We start from the raw sequence: 12205 nt of genomic DNA, 5'->3' as shown, positions 1-12205 counted from the left end.
TTTCCCGATTACTAGGGCACAATTAACATCGCCATCGGAAGTAACTGCTCTCAGATAACTGCATTGTCCATAGCATGTGACACTAGCATCAGAGAAGTGATGCAGCTCATACTGTTTGACATTTGTATTTTCTGGTAAAAGACATCTTTTAATTCTCACCTTTAACATGTTTTGAAGAACTCGCAGCCAGGACTCCCACTGCATTTGGAGATGGTTGGAGAGGGGTTCATCCCAGCCAGCCCTTTCTTGACATAACTGTTGCAAGATTTGGTTTCCTTTTAGGATGAATGGTGCTACACATCCTAATGGGTCGTAGACAGATTCTACTGTGAGCAGGATTACTCTTCGTGTCATAGGGTGCTCTTTGACTGTTATCCTGAACTGAAACTCATCCAAGGCCACGCACCACTGGATGCCGAGTGCTCTTTCCATTAGTGGCTTTCCCATTGCTAGGCTTAAGTTTTTAACACTGTCGGCACACTCTTCTTTTGGTAGTGACCTTAACACACTCTCATTGTTAGGTATAAGCTTCTGTATTTTCATTTTTCCTATGCTACACAGCTCTCTTGATTCTTTGACTAGCTTTATTAATTTTCCTTCTGACATCACACTGACAAGTCCATCATCTACGTAAAAGTTCTTTTGGATAAATTGAACTGTGCTTGGGTCAAACTTGACCTTCAGTGGCTAGATGTTTTAGGCCGAAGTAAGAACAGCCAGGTGAATCCACTGGTCCGAAAAGATGAACTTTCATCCCGAAGACTGAAGAAGGAGATCTTAGGTCACCATGCTCCCACCATGGGACCATAATTTGTCCTGGTCCTCAGGTCTTACATGGAACTGGTGAAAAATACATTCCACATCACACGTAACCGCTACTGGGCCTTTGTGAAACATACACAGTACTCCCACTAGTGTGTAGGTTAGGTCCTGTAAGTAGGTGATCGTTTAGGGATGTGTCTTGATATTGTGCAGAACAATCAAACACTACATGTATCTTGTTTGGTTTTTGAGGACGGTAAGGAACATTGTTATAAATTTGCTCTTTTGGCTCTTTTTCAGCATCGCCACGTGCAATAATGTCATTCATAAAGCTTACGTAGTGATCGTAATAATTTTGGTCCCTTCTGAGTCTGCATTCAAGAATGTTTAGATGTTTCACTGCACTTGACCTGTTATTGGGAAGATTTGGTCTTTTGGTCTTGAAAGGCAAAGGAATTTAATTATGTCCATCTACTTTGTGTTTGATTCCTTCTAATAGCCTTGTCAGGAAGTGAAGATCTTCCGGTGAGACACTTGTGTTTTCCACTGCTCTTTCATTGGAGTCTGTTTTGAGCACTTTAATCACATCCATAAATATTACTTCCTTTATTTGAGTTTTGCATGCCAGGTTTAAACCCAGCAATCCAGCTCACTGGCAGGAGAGAAACTACAAATCAAGGTGCTGATAATGGACAAAGAAATAAAAAATACGTTAGGTCATAGATAGGTATAGCAGCCTAGTAACAACGACCTATGCTGTGCTTTACAGCGTTTTCATTGCAAGACGAGCACACACTTGAGAAGAAGGAGGAGATAGTAAAGGATGGCACTGTGTGGACATTGGTAGGGAAGGAAGAAAGTAAATGGAAGGGTTAGAGCCAGAACCTGTCGACAGAGGCAGAGGGACCCACCACGTACGCAAAGTGCCAGATCCAAGATGCCCAGACTGCATTCCTCTTCTTGGTGGACGCCGAAATGCTCATCCATGTTCAGGGCTGCACTGCGGCTGAGGCCTGCAGAGTTTTTGAAGATGATTCCTCCTCGGACATGAGTGTGGATGAGTTGAAGGAATTTTTAGCACTAGTTTATGTCCACAGAGTGAAAAGGGGGCGTAACATGGAGCTGTCCAGCTTTTGGTCAGATTAGTAAAGCTTTTTTTTTACCCACTACTCTGTATTATTTTTCAGTACTATTTATAAATAATAATAAAACATAATAGGTTTTGATCAAATAGTATTTTTAATTCTTGTCAAAATCATAATTTTATAGCAAGAACATTTTTATTCCAAGAAAACTTTTAGCATTCTGACCAATGGAATGTGATGAGGTCATCACTGCCCTCATATTCAGAATGCTCGCCGTCAAATTGATGGGCTTGGGAGTTCTAGTAGTATTGAATTCTGGGAGTCCTAATGTTAATCCAGACATGTAGGAAGACATTTCTTTCATTGGTACTTGTGAAGATCTTTGCCATGTCTTGTTTCCTGGGGAAAGTTGCAAAGTGGGGTTTTGTGAAGTCTGCACTATCCTTTCCTGTAATCCTTGGCCATATAGGTAGCTTGACTCTAAAGGCTTTAGCAATGATGAAAGGCTCACCGCAGTGTTCATTAAGCATATTCCTCCTGAATCATGAATTTTTAGAGCCAATTAAGAAGTAGCCTTCTAAGGCTTCTTTTACAGGTCCACCAACATTCTTCTGTAGAAAGAATATCTTTTCTGCAGTTGAAATATTTGTTCTCTCTATTAAAGTCTGAAAGGATGCTTTCAATACTTAAATTTAAGTGGATCCCTACTAAACACTGTATGCTGTGGGATAGGTAGTCTATTGGCTGACATAGCTCCTGCCAAAAATCTCACAAGCTCGCTTGTATTGTCTTGAATCACACTTGGTTGTTCTCTTGGTGGTGAGAGCTCAGGATTAGCCTTTTTGGTGCTTACTGCATGTACATTAGCAGGTTCAAATGTCTGTTACAGGTTCTTGGATAACTGATAAGCAACATTCATCGTAAACCTGCAGCTTTGGTTTGGCAGCATTCAGTCTTTTCTGATTTTCAAGACATTCAACTTCTCTTTTCAACTTGTTACTGACCTTTTCCTTTCTGCACTTTCCTATTGTTGTCTCCTTACCTCGTCAGCTTTGTCTTGTTCCCTTTTTGTTTAACACTCAGTCTCTTCCTTTTCCTTTTGAAGGCATTGTGATAATGCAGCTGCTTCTTGTTCTGTGATTATGCATTTATCCTCCTTTGCAACCATTTGGAGTTTTTCTCTTTGTTGTTCTTGTTCAGACGTGATCTGTAGAGCAGCTTTTGTTGCAGCATATTCTGCAGCAGCCTCTTGTATTTTGGCTGAGGAGACGATGGACACAATGGTGTTGGCCTTAGATTGACTGAGAGCTGAAAATGTGACACTAGACTTTGGGGATACGAATACAGAGCCGGCACCAGGCCATATGATTTCTTCACTTGCTCCTTGTATTTGAGATTGATTGTTTTTCACAACAATTCCAGTTATAGCTGCACACTTGTCTAATGTACAATGCATTTCATGAGGTGGGCTGTCAGTTGTCCTGTGTTCAACATAAACAGAATTCAGTTCAGCTAATTCCTTTTCTACAGTGCTTATGTTTTCGTGTAGAATGTCATGTGGATCTTTCTTAATGACAGGTTTTTTTGCAACTTTAGTTAATGCTTTCCATCTTTCATAAATGCTGTCAAAACAAACTTGTAGCCCTTTTAACTTGTCTTTGAGTAATTATTTTCCTCTTTCTGACAATGTGCGAGGTCTTTCACTTCTACGTGGCTCTCTTTGCACTGCTCTAAACAGATGAAACCTGTTTCTTGCAGCATGTTCTTGTCAGGTTCTGCCATTTTCAGTGTTCGGAGTTTGGTTTGTAATCCATGTTTCATGTTTTTGGTCTGGTCCTCTGTTTTCCTGCAGCCTGCTTTCACACCTGTTCACCGTTTTCCTTGATTATCAATTCTCTCTGTCCATTGGTTCACCCTGTATTTCACTTTGCATTTAAGTCTTCAGTTACTATTGTTCTTGGCTGGTTCCTACTATGATGTCTGATTTTTTTACCGTGTGTCCTGATCTGGTTCTGGCTCCATAGACACCTGGCATTCAGTCAGCTGTTTGTGTTCCCTGCTTGCCTGACTTTGAGAAGAGAGTATTAAAACTCATTTTACTTTCACTTACCTTGCTCCTGGAGTCATCTCTGCACATTGGTCCTACCACAAACACCACTACATGACAGTTCTGCATCACTTATCTTGTTCACTTGTTACTGAACTTTTTAATATCCTTGCACTTATGTCTCAAATCGTTATAAATTGCTTACTTATTTTTGAAGTCTTTTTTTAACTTTTACTTGACTTGGGAAATGAATTTGCCTTCTTTATGCTTTGAACTTGCATTAATTCCCTCTTGTTACCTGGAATCACTGTTGGTGTTAGGCTTTACACAGCTCCATATTGTTTCTCCAACTTTGTGTCACACTTCCACACATAAACTTTAATGCATAGCTTCTTGACATTTTCATGAAGACACGGATGATCTCGTGTCCATAAACTTGCAGTGACTTGTTGCTGCTTGATGTAATGACGAGATGTCGCCATCAGATGGCTGGGAACCACGCAAGTCTGAGTTTTACAATCCATCCTCTCCTCTCGTCAATTGAGGATTTATGTTGATACTTATAAGCTTATAAGATTTTTGTACACATGTATATGTGTACTGTATGTTTGGGTTCGCTCACTCACCATTTTGTAAACTGATAAAAATAAGAAATAATTGTTTGCAGCAGCTTGGGCTAATAATCTGTTGTTTTGCTGCTTCTTTAATGAGCAAGTAAGTGTATTGTGTATATACAGTGCAAATACATTCATTAGTTGCCATTCGATTGTAATAATAATCTCATCATTAAATTGTGTTCAAGTTGCAGGAACAGTGACAACCAGGAACCCCACATCAGATGCCATCATGGAGGTGTGTGCATTCTTGGAGGCACCTCTACTTCCAAAAAATGAAGATCCTCTCAAGCAATGGCAAAGTCGACCCTTGTGTCCCCCAGACTTAGCAAGCTCATGGCTAAGAAGCTTTGCATCGTTGCAACCGCTGTCCCATCTGAGAGAATTTTCTCCAAGAATGGCCAAATTTTCTCAGATAAAAGAAGAGGCCTTAAGCCTGAGAAAGTCTTTCTCAATGCAAATTTTCCAGATGATAAGTTGAAACAGAAGAAACCTTGAAGCAAGGTACTGCTCTTTTAATTCAGGGCTATTTCTTTTCTTTGAACGTTCGTACACTTGATTTAGTTAATGCCGCGCTGCACTTCAACCCTTTCGGCAATTTTTGTTGTTTGATAACAATTATCCTGCGCTTCAGAAACAAGACAAAAACGGCAAAACAATGCAAAACTGTTTATGTAATAATAATATTCAAAACACGCAGTACTGTTCTGTCCTCAAGGAACTAAAAGTGGCACACAGCCCTAAAATAAGCATAAGGGACAATGCTACTGCTATCAAAACAATGGCCAAGACGTCATATCAACACACAATAAATTCATGTCTAAAACAAGGTTTGGTGTCATTTTAGCGTGACTTCTGCCTGGGTGATGAAAGAGTCCAACCTCAAGTCCCCTGCCTCTGCTTCCACCAGGGAATGCCTGACGGACAGTATAGAGGAGATCCTTGAAGTACTCCTTCCACTCCCCGAGCAGCTCCCCAGCCCCACTGTAAACAGTGGTGGCACAGCACGGCTTCCCCCTCCTGAGGCGCCGCACGGTTTGCCAAAACACAAAATGATGGTTAAGAACCAATCCATTAGTTTTTGTCTCTGCCACAGCCCTGGTCGCAGCACGCTTGGCCTCACGGTATCCGTCTGCAACCTCAGGAGTCCCACAAGGCAAACACAGCCGATAAGACTCCTTCTTCAGCTTGACGGCATCCCTCACTGCCGGTGTCCACCACCGGATTCAGGGATTGCCACCGCGATAGGCACCGCAAACCTTGTGGCCACAGCTACAGGTGGCAGCATCGACAGTAGACGAGAGAACATGGTCCACTCTTACTCTATGATTCCATCCTTCCCCAGAATCTGGTAAAAGCTCTCCCGGAGGTGGGAGTTGAATACATCCCTAGCCGAGGGCTCGGCCAGATGTTCCCTGCAGACCCTCACTATATGCTTTGGCCTGCCATGTCTGTACTGCTGTCTCCTCCTCCAGCGGATCCAACTCACCACCAGGTGGTGATCAGTGGACAGGTCTGCCCTTGCATCCAGATGTTTTTATGTGTTTTGTTCTACAATGGGTGAGTACGCTGAGGGCAGAAAAGCCACATTTATTCCTAGTTTATTGCATTTAATGTTTAACGCTCAGTTTATTATACCTTAGTTAACCCAGTAACTGATCTATTTGATCTAATGTAAACAACTGCTAATATACACACGTGTATCTATAAATATGTGTGTATTTATTAATATAGCGAGACCTAGACAAATTTTCTTTTTAGTGAAATTTATGACCACGTATCTCAACAACTGTTCATTTCAGTGGCATCAATTCATTTTTTTAAATTTGTTATCAATGTTTCATTTCCATAAGGTGGCAGCCCAGGGAGAGGAGAAGCCCAGGGAGAGGAGAGACAATGCATCCTAAGAGAAATATGAGCAATAAAGAAAATTTATGATAAAAATTTGAAAGGATTAAAGACACGTTTAGCAGAATAGACACAATGAAAAAAGTATAGAGCAAACATTTACAAATTATTATACGATTTTTAAAAAGAACTCAATTGTGTAGTAGAATTTGATTATATAAAATAGATATTAATCCATGATGAACCACACTCCATACCAGTTGGAGGCGGTAATGCACAGCTTCAGTTTTTTCCAACCGCAAATAAACCTCAGAAGAAGAAGATACCGCGCATGACCCACGTGACTTCCGCCTTCAGGTTCTTTCCATAGAGGTCTATAGGAGAGTCGCCTCACTCTCTATTGTAACGCCCTGAGTTCTCTGTCTGATGAAAAATAAAGTAACGTTGCTTCGCTGAGTTTGGATGAAAGAGCTGTAACTGTTTAGGAACCGTTAAAGGATCGTTAGAAGAGAAACTAACAACAGAGATGTGGAGGCAGCAGCTCAAACGGTGGCAGAGTGCAGCAGAGGGAGAGATTTCTAAGACGGCGACAAAAGACAAAGAATATAAGCTGAGTCACGACATCATGGATGCTGGTTTCAACCCCAGAGTTGTGCTGCACAGATTAGGTTTGTATGTTTTCAGTTGGGAATATTTTTAAGGTTACTAATGGATTGGCTTCTTAACCATAATGTTGTGTTTTGTGTTTCTGGTCAGGAATAAAAGTTCTACTTTTTAATGAAAATGGAAAAGTTTAGTTGTATTTCTACTGCTTGTCTACAGGACAGCGAAGTACGTTTTCTCCTAAAATAACAGGATATATAACAGGTTCCGCAGTGTAATGGTTTGACTATTTTAACTGGTGGCGAGATTAATTTGTTGAAATCTTTGCGTGTCGCAGATGTTTCTAAAGGACAGGTGGCTGCGTCGATGCCTGATTAAAAACGCTTCAAGAGCACCGCCGTTGACCATAACCAGTTCAACCTGCGACACACTATATCCCGTTCACATCTAAATATACTAGAATCAAATAATTGAAACTGTGAACAGGCTGAAATGGCTTCTTTTTTTTTTTTTACCACCATGTTCTAGGAAAACATCAAAGACACTAAATTCACAGTGAAGGAGACGTTTTTTATTGAAGATTTGTTTAGAAATATTAAGCATAAGCGCATTTAAGCATAAATTAAAGCAGATCATACAAAACAACAAAAATACAGGGAATAAAAAAAAATACAAAAGGAATGATGCTATGATCTGTGCAAGTTCATTAAGGGTCCGTGAATATCCCATATTCATCATTTGCTAGCAGAAGAGATTGTGCGTTTTTCCATTTCATCAATTTTAGAGCTTTGAGGCAATTGTCCAAAAGATACTTCTTAAAAACATAAAAAAGTGTATTAATTTTCATTCATTTGGAAGTGTGGATGAAGCAGTTTTGGATTAACTTGCTTGTGAAATAAATTTTGTTGGCAGTTTTTCATCCTAAAAAATCACATATAAGTAAATTCTTTACCACCCATTTTTGGTATTTTGGTTTAGTATGGAAGATTTTAACCACTTTAACATCAGACATTCAAAATCTACAGCTTTCAGACCACCATCTTCATAGACTTGAAGTATTTTAATTTTTTTATGTGGTGTACCAGGTTTTTTCAAATAAAATTGAAGTTCAGCTGATTAATAGTTTTAGTATATTTATTAAATATGGAGAGAGAATATGCAGGGTAAAGACATCGGGCCAAAGACTCAATTTTAATTAAGTATATTCTTCCAAATACTGTCAGGTCTCTGTAGCCACATATTAAGGTTGAATTTACATTTTACAGTTTGCTTTTGTGAATTTAATGTTTCATGATTAATTTCTTCCTTGGTTTTATAAACCCCTAGATATTTCACCGACTATTTGATGAAGATGTTATAGGCATTTGCTAGGCTACAGTCATGTATGGCTATTAATTCACATTTATTACAGTTAGCTCTGATGCTTTGGTAAATGTATCAAGGAGATCGAAGATTTTGGGAAGTTGTTTTAAGGTTGTTAGGAAAATAGTGGTATCATCTGCTAGCTGACTTATGATCATCAATGATCATCAAAATCTCTAGTTTGGGAATATCTGAGTTTTTTTTTAATAGATTGCAAGAAATTCTACTGCCATGATGAATAAAAAGGGGAGATGTTACAGCCTTATTTAACTCCTGGTGATGTTAAATTTAGGAGATGACCCATTGGGGTAGCGCGACGAAGCTATTTGTGTCATTATAAAATTATTTAATATATTACAGAATTTGGGCCCAAATCCAAAGCTCCTCTGGCTTTTCTGTCATAGATATTATCAAACTTGGATCGTAAAGTTAACCATTTATTTTTTTAGCCTCTGTTACATTTCTTGAATCTGCTCTTTAATGCCATCGTTGTCCTGTACACTACACTAAGTTTCCTGAACCTGTCGACCACGTCTTCTATTTTGGGCTCCCACTCTGGGAAGATTTGAAGAAGCGGCTATTTTGTTTCTCCTCTTAGGTTTTCTCCTTACTTTTCTTTGAGGCCTGAGAACCTTAAGTTCCAGCGGCGTTTGCACCTTTCCATTTTAAGCAGCGTTTTTCTTCTTTATGTTTGAGTTTTCTTTTTCCTTCAGCTCCACACAGTAACACATGTTAGCAAACAGATTTAGTCTCTGCTCCATTTCTCCGCTCACGTGTTGTTTGTCCCCACCACTCTCTGTACCGTCTGTGTGTTGAAAGGAGTTGATAAAGAAGCTAATCCACCGGCTTCCTGCAACAACACGACTGAAATTCCCATAATAACCACATATTGACTGTGAAGCGCAACTCCTCTGCTTTCAGAAACCGTTGTAATTTTTCAGATAGTTCAAACTGTCACATATTCACGGTAATTTAAATTACACTTGTCCAAATGTGTTACTGATGACACGTTCTGTGTTAAAACACTTTATCACTACTTGTATTAGGTTTTTAATCAACTTACATTCCAGTGCATATTAGTTTTAAACTTTATCTTCTGTGGCTCATTGATCTGATTTTATCCAACTGAAAGCTGTAAGAAACAAAATTATTAGTTTAAGCACAAGAAACGATCAGATGACACATAGGATACTGTTTAATACTGAGAACTTTGGGTCAAAGTTATCGAGGACATTTGATGTCAAACCATGTAATTTTCTTTATACAATCAAAAAAGGTACAGTTTGATTTCTAACACTGTCTCCTTATTGTAAAGAAGGGGATAGAAGTCCTTAGGACTGTGCAGTAAGGTGACTTTCCATCAATTAGCTGCAATTCAAACACTAAACATGATGTAAAAGTGTGGCTTGTTCAAAAAACATTCAGTTTCTAAATCTTGTTTGAGCAAAAGCAGCATCAGTAAAATAATCAACATGCATAATCTGTTTCAATGTTTCCTGCAGATGTTAAGCAGATCCTCCTGGTTAAAGAAGCTCCTCTAGACCACAGACCTTGTGATGACCTGCATGACCCAAAGCCCCCACACATAAAGGAGGAACAGGAGGAAGTCTGCACCAGTCTGGGAGGAGAGCAGCTCAATGGGAAAGAGGAGTTTAATCCCATCAGGTTTCCAGTGAATGCTACTCCCATAAAGAGTGAGGATGATAAACAGTCCCTACTGCTCTCACAGATTTATCAAGACAAAGTTAAAGGCAGAGAGCTTCCAGAAGAGAACGATGGAGGAGAAGAATCCATCCGGTTACAACATCATGAAGATGGTTCCATTTCTCCACAAACTGAAGACACTAAGGATGAAGAGGATGATGATGTAAAGCACCCCGTCTCTGAGCTGAAACACTTGTCCGACTCTGGACTGAAAACTAAGGACATGGACAATGACTGGAAGGAGAGCAGAGCTCCTAAGTCAGATGGAAACAATAACAACCCTTTTAACTCCCCTGAGTTTGCTGAACTATGTGTTGACCATCACTTGCTTCAGAAAGACGAGAAATATTCAAAAATACGATCTTCAAGATATCTGGATAATAAGACATGTTTTACAGAGAAGAAAAATCTGGACTCAAAAAAGAAAGTCCAGAAAGGAGTAAAGCTTAGCTGTGAAGACTGTGGTAAAACATTTATTAGAAAACACACTTTACAAATACACATGAGAATCCACACAGGAGAGAAACCTTTCTGTTGTGATCTGTGTGGACAAAGATTTAGCCAGAAAGCAAATTTAAACAGACACATGAGCATCCACACAGGACAGAAACTTTTCTGTTGTGATCTTTGTGGACAAAGATTTAGTCGTAAAGGAAATTTAAACAGGCACAGGAGAAGCCACACAGGTCAGAAACCTTTCTGTTGTGATCTTTGTGGTGAAAGATTTAGTCAAAAAGCCTATTTAAAAAAACACATAACAATCCACACAGGCGAGAAACCTTTCTGTTGTGATCTTTGTGGCGAAAGATTTAGTCAAAAAGCCTATTTAAAAAAACACACAAGAATCCACACAGGTGAGAAACCTTTCTGTTGTGATCTTTGTGGACAAAGATTTAGTCAAAAAGCCTACTTAATCAAACACACTCAAATCCACACAGGACAGAAACCTTTCTGTTGTGATCTGTGTGGACAAAGATTTAGCAAGAAATCAAATTTAAACAAACACACTCGAATTCACATAAGGCAGAAACCTTTCTGTTGTAATCTTTGTGGAGAAAACTTTTGTCAAAAAGCCTATTTAAACAAACACATAAGAATCCACACAGGGGATAAGCCTTTCTGTTGTGATCTTTGTGGACAAAGATTTAGGCATAAATCGCATTTAAACAGACATATAACAATCCACACAGGACAGAAACCTTTCGGTTGTGATATTTGTGGACAAAGATTTAGGCAAAAATCATGTTTAAACAGACACACTCGAATCCACACAGGACAGAAACCTTTCTGTTGTGAACTTTGTGGACAAAGATTTAGCCAAAAATCACATTTAAACAGACACATAAGAATCCACATTGAAAGGAAAATGGCTTAGCTATAAATACTCGCTCAAGCTGCACGGCTGTAGTTTGCTGTGGCAAATTGATGTCATTTGTGATTAGAGTCAACATTCTTCAAATGTTTCAATGTTTCTCTTGTGGTTAATTTATATATTTTTCTTAAAGATGTCTTTACTTGTATAACTGGAATTTCTTTGCCAGGTAAGTTTTATTCACTATATTTAGTCTTTTTGTTTAGATGGAGCTGTAGCACAGGTGTGTTTTCATGGTATGTAAATAGTTTTACGGTTTTAGATACAGAATCAGGGCACCTTGCTGTCATTAGGTCGACCATGAACTCCTCTGTATACCAGAGTATCTTTGAGTCAAGGTTAATCAGCTGAAGCTTGGATCAAAGTGGATCATCAGTAGGATAATAATCCCAAACAAAGTAGCAAATGTGAAAAGGATCGACTTATGAAAAAACCAATTCCTCACTGAAATTCTAGGTTCTCACCAGAGCTGTGCAAAATTGATGTCTGCAAACCTCAATGAAACGAGTCAATGGAGAAAAGTGGGCCAAGATCATTTTTTTCTGTGTCTGAATCCCCCAGTCAATTACAGCACATAGATGTTTCTTCCTCATGTTGAAACAGAGCTTTTCCTCTCTGTTGTCAACACATCCTTGGTCAGTATGAAGTACTGCTGCAAAGTCAATGTCTTTATGCGGTTGGCTGGGCTTTCTTAACCTTTTAACCTGACGGACCCACCATTGGGTTTGGTTGAGACAGTGTTTTTTTTTTTTCTCCTCCTGGTGGGCCAGTTAGGCCACGCTCCTTTTGACAGTATATAAAACTAGGT

The 12205-nt window shown here is 39.2% G+C and overlaps 1 protein-coding gene across 1 annotated transcript; it reads left to right on the top strand.

Moving 5' to 3' along the window:
* The first annotated feature begins 6593 nt into the window (after positions 1-6593).
* On the top strand, positions 6594-11744 carry LOC124867709 (zinc finger protein OZF-like). The gene is made up of 2 exons (XM_047364288.1): positions 6594-7024; positions 9824-11744. The coding sequence occupies exons 1-2, from the start codon at positions 6883-6885 to the stop codon at positions 11398-11400; spliced, it is 1719 nt and encodes a 572-aa protein (XP_047220244.1). The 5' UTR covers positions 6594-6882; the 3' UTR covers positions 11401-11744.
* The last annotated feature ends 461 nt before the right edge of the window (positions 11745-12205 follow it).

The sequence above is a fragment of the Girardinichthys multiradiatus genome, chromosome 5 (genome assembly GCF_021462225.1).
Source record: "Girardinichthys multiradiatus isolate DD_20200921_A chromosome 5, DD_fGirMul_XY1, whole genome shotgun sequence".
NCBI classification, from domain to species: Eukaryota; Metazoa; Chordata; class Actinopteri; order Cyprinodontiformes; family Goodeidae; genus Girardinichthys; species Girardinichthys multiradiatus.
Note: the sequence above shows the minus strand (reverse complement) of the source record. Positions and strands in the feature narration are given on the sequence as shown.

What these genes read in the sequence shown, in the direction of transcription:
- LOC124867709 (XM_047364288.1), top strand. Translation starts at nt 6,883, where the DNA reads ATGTGGAGGCAGCAGCTCAAACGGTGGCAGAGTGCAGCAGAGGGAGAG. An exon ending in AGTTGTGCTGCACAGATTAG is followed by an intron (nt 7,025 to 9,823) that starts GTTTGTATGTTT and finishes TGTTTCCTGCAG; the next exon opens with ATGTTAAGCAGATCCTCCTG.